At 44.0% G+C, this 10,622-nt stretch overlaps 1 protein-coding gene across 1 annotated transcript; it reads left to right on the top strand.

Moving 5' to 3' along the window:
* The first annotated feature begins 1,829 nt into the window (after positions 1-1,829).
* Positions 1,830-6,027, top strand: GFOD2 (glucose-fructose oxidoreductase domain containing 2). Its single transcript, XM_015817573.1, has 2 exons — positions 1,830-2,108; positions 5,129-6,027. Exons 1-2 carry the CDS (start codon positions 1,850-1,852, stop codon positions 6,025-6,027), a joined length of 1,158 nt encoding a protein of 385 aa, XP_015673059.1. The 5' UTR covers positions 1,830-1,849.
* Positions 6,028-10,622: the final 4,595 nt, after the last annotated feature.

The raw sequence follows: 10,622 nt of genomic DNA, 5'->3' as shown, positions 1-10,622 counted from the left end.
AGCTTCCTAGCTCAAAGCTACGCCTGGGCTTCTTAGGGTGCCTTAACGCAAAGCACCCCCTGAGTGCCAGGGGTCCTAAAGACACACACACACACACACACCCGTTTTGCAGGGATTGCTGTCCAAGGCATCTTGGAATGAGCCAAATCCTGTTTTAAAACATAGGGCTGTAAGGCTTTGTGCCTGACCAATCCCGTTTGAAACGGTGATAATAAAAGATCTCGAGTCGTTCCAGTCTGAAGTCTAATTGGAGTTTGCTTTGGTCATAGATATTTAATCCATGGAGCAAGTGGTCTTCTCTTTGTTACCTTCTTGGCCACTGTCTCTCTAGGTTGGATCATGGAGTAGTAGGACAGTGGCTTCACTCTTATTTGAGAGAACAGAGCTTTTACAAAGCGGCGTGTTTTGTGGAAGGGGTCAGTTCTGAGCCCTGTGGCCATTGTTAGCCAATGTTAATCCTTCCACATTCCCCATTTTGTTCGTATCTACAGGGAGCTCTGCTGGGTAAAGGCCTTTGGCAGGTCGGCTTGAGATATCATTAATGCAGGGCTGAGACACAGCTCCACCTTTGTTTGTTCTCTGTGGGTCCAAAAAGAGATGGTGAGAATCTGAAAGGGAACAGACCTATAGGAGCAGGATTATCGGCCTCTGTGCTAATTATCTCACTCACACAATATCCAATGCATATGTGAATTCATTAAAGGAAATGCTGGCAGTGCATACAGGTAGCCCTTGACTTATATCAGTTCATTTAGTGACCTTTTGATGTTACAACAGCACTGAAAAAAGTGACCTATGACCATTGTTCACACTTATGAACGTTGCAGCATCCGTATGGTCACGTGATTTACATTTGATGCTTGACAACTGACTCACATTTGTGACAGTTGCAGTCTCCTGGAGTCATGTGATCCCCTTGTGCGACCTTCTAACAAGCTAAGCGAATGGGGAAACCAGGTTCACTTAACTGGGTTACTAATTTAAGAACAGCAGTGGTTCACTTAACGATGCAGCGAGAAAGTTATAAAATGGGGGCAAAACTCACTTAACAAACTTCTCACCTAGCAACATAAATTTGGGCTCAGTTGTGGTTTTTAAGTTGAGGACTGTCTGTATTGCACGTGGGCAGGATTCATATTTAAAAGTATAGAGAGAGGCAGTCAAAATTGAGAAGCTTCATCAAAATTGGATGTTGACCTTTACGTTAAATAGAAAACTAGCAAATGAAACTTTGCGAATGATCCATTATAATAATAATAATAATAATAATAATAATAATAATAATAATAATAATAATAATAATAATAATAATAAAGTTGGAAGGGACTTGGAGGTCATCTAGTCCAACCCCCTGCCCAGGCAGGAACCCTACACCATTTCAGACAAATGGCTGCCCAGTCTCTTCTTAAAAACTTCCAGTGTTGGAGCATTCACCACTTCTGGAGGCAGGCTGTTCCATTGGTTAATTGTTCTAGCTGTCAGGAAGTTTCTCCTTAGTTCCAGGTTGCTTCTCTCTTTGATTAGTTTCCACCCGTTGCTTCTTGTCCTGCCTTCAGGCGCCTTGGAGAATAGCTTGACTCCCTCTTCTTTGGGGCAGCCCCTGAGATATTGGAATGCTGCTATCATGTCCCCCCTCGTCCTTCTCTTCGTTAAACTAGACATACCCAATTCCAGCAACCGTTCCTTACATGGTTTAGCCTTCAGTCCCCTGATCATCTTTGTTGCTCTTCTCTGCACTCCTCCCCCCCCCTCCCTCTTGTAGACACGATGAATGAAGAAAGATGCTGAAGAGATCAGAGACTCTCTGGGGGCTTTGCCTTGGGGGACTGAAGTACGGAAGGAACACAACATGAAAATGCTTCCCGGTGTCGGAGTATTTGGGACTGGGAGCTCAGCCCGTGTGCTGGTTCCTCTGCTGAGAGCAGAAGGCTTCTCCATCGAGGCTCTCTGGGGGAAGACCGAAGAGGAAGCCAAACAGCTAGCTGAGGAAATGAACATTTCCTTCTACACAAGTCGAACAGACGATGTTTTGCTGCACCAGGATGTAGATCTGGTTTGCATCAACATTCCCCCACCACTAACGCGACAAATTGCTGTGAAGGCTCTAGGTACGGTGTTTTTCCCATAGCCGGTTTTGGGCATTGTATAAGATTCAGCTTTCTCTTGGGTAGATGCCAGCTGGAAGATGGTCACAGTTGTTGAGTAATTAATAGCAGAAAATTGAACATTTCAGCCTGGAACAAATTGTATCAGAGAACTGGGAATTCTCTTGTTCAAAACCCTCATGCTTGGGTGAATTTTCAGTTGGTAAAGTAAAGGCCTGTTTGTTTCTAGCCACAAACTTGGAGGATTATTGTTACTCCAAAAAGATCAGATCACATGAATCTCCCACGGGGGGTGGGGGGAGGGATCACACCACCACAGGTCCTTGCAGGTAGATGGATTATGGGGGACACAGAGAAAAAATTAATACATAGAACATTTCCTGCAGAGGCTCAGATTCTTACATATGAGCTTGTAAATTATTAGGCTCTAGGGCAGGCATGTCAAACTCGCAACATCACGTGACATCGCGTGACGTATCGCGACTTTTCCCCCATTGCCGGCAATGGGGTGGGCGCGGTTTCAGTATGATGCATCCGGCCTGTGGGCCAGCAGTTTGACATGCCTGCTCTAGGGCAATTGCTTGTGCCCAGATATGTTTCATTTCAGGATTGCCTCCAAGGGTTGGTATTTTTTGTTTTTTTATTTGCTTTTATGGGTTCAATTTTCTGATAAACATATTTGCTTTTCCTAGGGTGGATTTGCATAGCAGATACCACATATTAAACCAAAATGTATTGGGAATAGAGAGGTTTTTGTTCTCATTTTTGACAGCCAGCCAGTTAATACTACCCTACTTCGTTTAAACCCAAACTACAGGTAGTCCTTGTTTAGCAATCCACAACTGGGACCAGCAACTAGATCAGGGGTGTCAAACTGCCGGCCCGCAGGCCAGGATGCGTCACGCCAAAACCGCGTCTACCCCATTGCCGGGCAATGGGAAAAAAGTTGCGATACGTCGTGACTTGTCACGTGACGTCGCGAGTTTGACACCTGTGAACTAGATCATTAAGCAAAGAGTGGCTAAAATGAAACTGACTGTGTTTTCAATCTTCAGCTTTCCTCTGCTTTACAGACCTGCAAAAGTTGTAAATGTGAAGCTTGGCCACAAAATTACCTTTTCATCATCATAGTTATGAACAGATGCTATACAACAGTGATGGCGAACCTTTTAGAGACTGAGTGCCCAAACTGCAACCCAAAACCCACTTATGCATCGTCGAGTGCCGGGTGGGTTTGGCCCATTGGCTGGGCGTGGCTGCGGTGGTAACGGCAGACTGGGTGGGACTAAAAAGTTCAATCAATCAATTCCAACTTTGCAAGATCTTTTTTCTGCAAGAAGTTGAAATTGACTGATTGAACCTTTTTTTTTTTTTTGGGGACACGGCGGCGGAGGCCTAAAGCGAAAAGGTTTTATAAAACCCAGCTGACGGCCTAGGACTGGGGCGACGGCGCACGTGCCCACAGAGAGGTTCTGATACCCGTGCCATAGGTTCGCCACCACTGCTATACAAGGTAGTCACTAAAATAGGACTGCCTGTATTTCTGTATGGATTTATTTTGATGAGGATTGATACAAGGTGAAACATTTCTAAGTTTCAGTGACAATATTGTTGCATGGTCTTTTCCTTGTCAACATAGCAAAAAATAGTTACGTTGATTGTTGAAGGAGTATTCAGGATGATTGCTTGCCTACGTTCATACAAAAGTTATATATTTCAGGAGCATTATAAGCTGTTTTAATTCTTGGCTGGAGTCGGCTTTCGCTGACTTCCGAGTGCAATTCTCTGAATGCAGGCTTGTACTCCTACTCAAGATGAATTCAGCATTCCATCCTTGCTGCGTCTGGCAATATTTTCTGCCCAGTGCCTGGGAGAACAGCCAGATCTTCAAAGTCTTTCAGACTGTCTCTGGGTTGCCTAAATAGTGCAACTCAATAGCTGTTTCTCAGGGTATTTTTCAGCAACCTCATCCCTGCAAATTGCCAACATTATTCTGGCTGTTGGCCTATCCAGCACTACAAGCAGGAAGGTTACTTAACAATTTATATTCTTCTTAAATAAAACTGAAGTAATGTCCCAGACCTTCAGAACAAAAATGCTTTTTTTTTTTTTACAGAAGTGACATCTTCTGTGTATGACTGAACTAACTTTACATGTTCTGAGAAGTTCTAAGGCAGTGGTTCTCAACCTGTGGGTCGGGACCCCATTTGGGGTCGATTGACCATTTCATGGGGGTCGCCAAGCAAGGCTGTCCGCCATTTTTTTTGTCCGCCATTTTTTTCCCCCTTTTCCGGCGGGTGCCTTACCTCCCTTGAGCTGGGCCAGCTAGTGGTTGGCCTGCTCCGTCTCTGCCGCTTGCCAGCTACGCCTCGGCCGGCGCAGGGGGCGGAACCACGCATGCGTGGCGCTCCCGGGCAGGGAAAGTCCTCGACTTACGACCGGTTTAGTCCTTGACTTATGACCGGTTTAGTCCTCGACTTACGACCGGTTGGGGTTGCCGTATTAAAAAGGTTGAGAACCACTGTTCTAAGGGATAAAATTATAAATAAACCTGCATGTTTCTGTAGCTGTGCTGAGCACTGGAAATCTACAAAGACTACAACAACATCTTAACCCTTAAATGATAGAATGAACAACTTCCGATATCCTGAAAAATTCTTCATGGCCACATTTCTTGCTATCAGTCTAACTCACGGCTCTAACATGTATTATAAAAACAAGCAGACAAGTTCATTTTTCATGGATGAATTGCTAAAAATAACCAACCTTGCTTCCTCTTGAATCGGCACAACCAGTTTAGGGGCCTCTTTAAGTACTAAAAAGATGTTAGGAGGAATATAGAAAAAAATATATAAATGAAATGTGTATTGCCATGTGTAAAAGTAAAATAAAAACGAAGTAATTGGAAATCGGCTAGTTGCAACCGCTCCGCTTTTGAAGGCTTCGTTTTTCTCCTCCTTTGGGGTGTGGAGTAAAAAGATTCCCGTTGACCTCTGAATTAAAGTGCTGCCCTTTGTCTACAGGAATTGGAAAGAATGTAATCTGTGAGAAAGCCGCTACCTCTGTCGATGCTTTCAAGATGGTCACGGCTGCCAGGTATTACCCCAAACTCATGAGCATTGTGGGCAACGCTCTGCGCTTCTTGCCAGCTTTTGTCAGGATGAAACAGTTAATCGACGAACACTACGTCGGCAACATCCTGGTCTGTGACGTGCGTGTGTATTGGGGAAGCCTCCTCAGCCAGAAGTACAACTGGATTTGCGATGAGCTGATGGGTGGGGGCGGCCTGCACACGATGGGGACGTACATCGTAGACCTGCTCAGCCATCTCACAAGCCAAAAGGCGGAGAAGGTCCACGGGCTGCTGAAAACTTTTGTCAAGCAGAACTCGGCCATCAGCGGCATCCGCCACGTCACCAGCGACGACTTCTGCTTCTTCCAGATGCTGATGGCGGGAGGCATCTGCAGCACGGTGACTCTGAACTTCAACATGCCTGGGTCCTTTGTTCACGAGGTCATGATTGTAGGGTCGGCTGGCCGCCTTGTTGCTCGCGGGATGGACTTATACGGCCAGAAGAACACGGCTCCCCAGGAAGAGCTGTTGTTGAAGGACACCCTGAAGATCCACGCAGAGCTTTCTGAAAAAGAATTCAAAGACATCCCTCTCCTGTACCTGAAAGGGATGGTCTACCTGGTGCAAGCTCTCCGTCTTTCCTTCCAGGACCAGGAAGACCAGCGGACCTGGGATCCCAAACCGGTGGCAATGGCAGCTTCCTTTGAAGATGGTCTCTATATGCAAAGTGTCGTAGATGCTATTAAAAGATCCAGCAGGTCTGGGGAATGGGAAACGGTGGAGGAGATGATCGAAGAGCCTGATGCCAACCAGAACCTCTGTGAGGCGCTTCAGAGAAATAACTTATAATGCAGATATTCCTGCAAAAAAAAAGGAACAATTGGAAACGGAAGTGGGTGGGCGGGTGGAATGGAAGCAGGAAAAAAGAGGAAGGGCATGTGTGTGTGTATGTGTGTGTAAAGGGGGAGCCTTTGGTTTTTAATCTGGGAGAATTTTAAATGTTGCGGGGCGTACGTTGTCTTTGGTTCCTTAAATTTAATGACTTGTGTATTGTTAGGAAAACTTGAATTGCCAGTTGCACTCAGCAGATAAGAGCTCTGTCCCCCAACACAAGAGTTTTGAGGGGGCAAAGCTCTCTTCTGTGCCCAGCTCTTGTGTTAATGCAAGTGGAACATAATTGGCATGTAGTGGTAGAGAGTGAGGCTGATCGTTGTTTTTAAAATAGGAATCGAAGTTATTTTTTTTACAGCTCTTTGAGGGGGAAACGGCTTCCCCAAAGGAATACAGTGAGGCACATCTTTAGAGTTGGTCCTTAAGAGGATCAGAAGGACACAAGACTTTGCTACAATTCAGGGATAAACTGGTAAAGATCATGTTCATTCCTTGGGTGTTCCGAACGTTTACATGAAGCCCATCATGTAAGCCCCACTGAAAGACTGAAGCACGGATCTGAGAAGGTTGCATTGAATGAGTTAGATGCTAACTGGTTAGAAGATGCTCCAGATTCTTTCCACCATTCCTCAGTCTGTGCCTTGGAACTAGAAATGGAAAAAGATAATTGGAGCCCAAAGCAAAAGCAAGTAAAATGGGGGTGGAGACAGAGAGGATTTGGAATTAAATTCCTATATTCCTTCCCTTAAAAAAAGAACACACACACACACACACACAAATCTTGCTTTTTGCATGAACAGGTTGAACTTGGAAGTGACTATCTAATTTGCATCATCTTCTTCAGTGTGTTTGCTTTGTTTTATTTGCCAGAGCACCAGATGGAATGCAGTTGCCGTTGTGTGCGTATCGGCACACTTGTTGATGGGAGGGTTGTACAAGACTCTGCCGTTTCTTTCCAATATTCTTTTCTGTCTTTTTCCATGCTAGCCAATCTCACCAATGTTGATTGCTTGGCAGTGCAAAAACCATGCCCCCGTACCCAGCTTTGGTGGTGAGAAATTTTTGGCTGTTTAATGAAGCGAGCAATAAAAGGGAGGGAAGCTGACTTGAAAATATACCCCAGTTACTCTTGACTGTAATCTAATCTGGTAGGGCTTGGCATTTGTTGGAGACAATCCAAGATAAGCAGCAGTTTAGTGAATTGAAGCAAATTCTGGTCCCTTTGCCTTTCTCCCATTTTAATCCTGCAAGATCCCTGGAGGAGATTTTATTGCCAGAACTCGAAGAAAAACAACCAACTTTTAACTTTTTAATGAAACATTTGTTTACTTGAATGTTATTTTATTTTTCTTACATTGTTTTCCTACCGGGTTTTAATCCTGTAAATTAAGATAAAGCATTAACAAGCACGGCTCAGTTGTGTTCTTTTAAATGATAATCTACAATGGAAACTAAGAACAGATACAACCATGTACCAGATCAGCTGCCCTGCTCCCTAAGGGGAAAAAAATCTTAATTATTTTCTTCTCTTTTGTGACTTTGAAGCTATTTTTAGGTACCACAGCTATATCTTATGCTTCACATTTCAGTTCCTGATTTACAGTTGGACCAACAAGGTCTGGGGTTTGTGCAGCTTCTATAATTTTTTTTTTTTTAAAAAAGGCAAAATCTCGAATGATGAATTTTCTCCCCAACAGCAGCACTGAAAAAACTGACTTAAAATGACCGTTTTTCACACTTATGACTGTTGCGGCATCCCCATGGTCATGTGGTCAAAATTCAGACATTTGGCAACTGACTCGTATTTACGGCGGTCGCCGTGTCCCGGGAGTCACGTGATCCCCTTTTGCGACCTTCTGGCAAGCAAAGTCAATGGGGCAAACCAGATTCGCTTAACAACGGTGCTACTAATTTAAGAACTGCAGTGATTCGCTTAACAACTGTGGCAAGAAAGGCCGTAAACTGGGGCAAAATTCACTCTCACTTAGCAATAGAAATGTTGGGCTCGATTGTGGTCGTAAGTCGAGGATTACCTGCACATGCTTTGGCAAGGAGTGCTATGTTTAAAGCTTCACCAAGGCTGGGGTGATAGAAATCCGTGATTAGATTTTGTGATAGAACGCAAATAGCTTTTGAGATAGAAAATGGTGTTTAATGATCATCCCTCTTACGGTGTTTTGGGGGGTCTTATGTTTCTCCCCTCATGCTGCTATTTGCAGATACCCCAAAAGGGAGAAAATATTTAAAACATATACGACAACCTAGAGTCTCTTTTTAAAAGCTGTGGTTGGGAAATCTGATCTTCGATTAGTCAAGACCAGAAGACATTGCATGGTGTGTTAAAAGTGAACCCCGCAGGCATGTAAGATTTGAATCCAGGAATTCTGAGATCTGGCTTCTGAATTTTTAAAGTGTATCCTGTTTATGTACTTTCACAGTAGGAGCCCTCGGGATTTTGTTTTTTATTTTTTTCAGATACAAGCGGAGAGCCTCCCTCAAAATAATACTTCAAATTTTATTGCCTGCAAAGGCGCAAAGTAAACACAGCTCCAGGTGGTAACTTCTGTTTATATTTTGCCTTCCTCAAAAGAATTGACTCTCTGAACTCACACATTCCCTTCTTCCTTTTAATGCAGACAATTTGATTAAGTAAGAACGCTCAAAAGTCTCTGTACTTCAGCATTAAGGAATCTTGTACGATGTAGAAAAATGCTGAGGATGGAATTCGCTCTAAGAAATTCAACATTCCTCAGAGATTTCCCAGGGACCTGTGTTTGCCTTGATAGATTCCCTTTCTTTTCTACCCCAACCTCCAAAGTACAATCCAGTGATGGGAAAATGGGCAAAATAATTTAACCCGAAGTTTCCTTTAAGTAAATACGTTTTTATTGGCAAAGGACGATGTAGTCCACCATCCTCTTCCCATATTTTAAGTCTTGTTTCCTTGTTTATTTTAAATTAATTAGAATAGCCCTTTCTTCCTTGATTCCCTCTGTAAGATCACATCTGGATTCAAGGCTAGAAATATCATTTCTGTTCTACAGGACCTCTTGTTCAACACTTAGTGCTTGTGCTATGTAACCCAACAAAGTAACCCACATTTTGTATGTGCATCTCTTTCCTTGTAAAGAGTAGACTATANTGCCTTGGCGCTTGCCCCAGTCCCACCCCCTTCTGCCAGAGACCCCCAGATCTGTCCCATTCCTGCCCAAGCCCCCATAGGCACGCTTGACGGGAACGATGCTGGCCATGCCCACCCAGTAGGCCACACCCACTCCAGCCACACCCACCCAGTAGGCTGCACCCACTCTGGCCACACCTACCCAGCCCTCCCCCCCCCCAGGACAACCGCAATGCTGATTGAGTTTGACACCCCTGTCCTAAAGGTTTGAGGATCTTGAGAGGAACGGACTGTACTTCTCTGTCTTTTCTAACATTCAGTTGGGCACTGGTATTTAGATAGCAGCAATTCCACTCGTACTTAGACTGGTCCCATTTTTCTCTCTATTTAACCGCAAGAAACAAGACAAAATGCTTATACTTTGACACCCGACTGTAATGAACAAAAAATGAATTACACTCTGACGGAATTCAAGGAGCATCTTCCAGTCTCTGAAAAAAAAGCACTGTTGATCTCTTGAGGGAGGATCTTGGCCTCCTATCAGATACGATTATCTGCTCTGGGGTGACAATGGTGGGACCAAATGAGCTGCACAGACGCTGAGCATCTTATCAATATCCACTTGAGTAGACTTATCTACCTCTGCTTTCACTACGGAAGTGGCACTTGGTAGACCCCTTGGTTCCTTGCCTTCTGCAACAGAGAACCGGAGATCAGAATGCAGTAATTTCTTTCCTAGGTAGATAAGAAAAAAAGGCAATGATAGCAATCAAAGTGGCTTTTTGAGTTCCATATCATAGAAACTTAAAAATGCATCATAAGTTCAGACTTTCAAAAAAAGGAGGACATAGACTTCGCATCACAACAAGAATAGGTTTGAGCCAATCACTCACAGCACCAAATTATGCCCAACCTATTTTTCAATTCCAGCCCATGTTGGTCTTGGAAAAGAAGCTAGGTCCTCACCCTTTCTTTCCAGGTTGTTACCTATTGATGGAGTTATTCTCAGTTCTACGGTGCCTGTCTTGTTTCCTTGGGTAGAAGGAGCCTCCGTTCGGGGCAGATCATATTCCTTGTCCGATGGTCTGTTCATCTCTGGGTTGTCATAGTTAATGTATTGATATAAAGGACGCAAACGCTGGGACTTTTCTAGAAGTAATGAGACAATGTGAATGCTGGCGAGCAGGTAACCTCTGAAGTATAAGGATCTATTAGTGAATACAGCTACAGTATTCCTTAAACATGACAAATGCGACCCAGGTTTGGTGTAGTGGTGAAGGCATTAGGCTATAAACCGTGAGATTGTGAGATGATTAATAGACGAGAGAGAGAGAGAGAGAGATATGACAGATAGATAGATCAATCCTTTCTTTAAGGTGGAAACTGAGGTAAGTACAGTCCCTGAATCTTTATCTAACCAATATAGGTACAC

This window comes from Protobothrops mucrosquamatus, unplaced genomic scaffold, assembly GCF_001527695.2.
Source record: "Protobothrops mucrosquamatus isolate PMUCROS unplaced genomic scaffold, P.Mucros_1.0 scaffold605, whole genome shotgun sequence".
Taxonomy (NCBI): domain Eukaryota; kingdom Metazoa; phylum Chordata; class Lepidosauria; order Squamata; family Viperidae; genus Protobothrops; species Protobothrops mucrosquamatus.
Note: the sequence above shows the minus strand (reverse complement) of the source record. Positions and strands in the feature narration are given on the sequence as shown.

What these genes read in the sequence shown, in the direction of transcription:
- GFOD2 (XM_015817573.1), top strand. Translation starts at nt 1,850, where the DNA reads ATGAAAATGCTTCCCGGTGTCGGAGTATTTGGGACTGGGAGCTCAGCC. An exon ending in AATTGCTGTGAAGGCTCTAG is followed by an intron (nt 2,109 to 5,128) that starts GTACGGTGTTTT and finishes CTTTGTCTACAG; the next exon opens with GAATTGGAAAGAATGTAATC.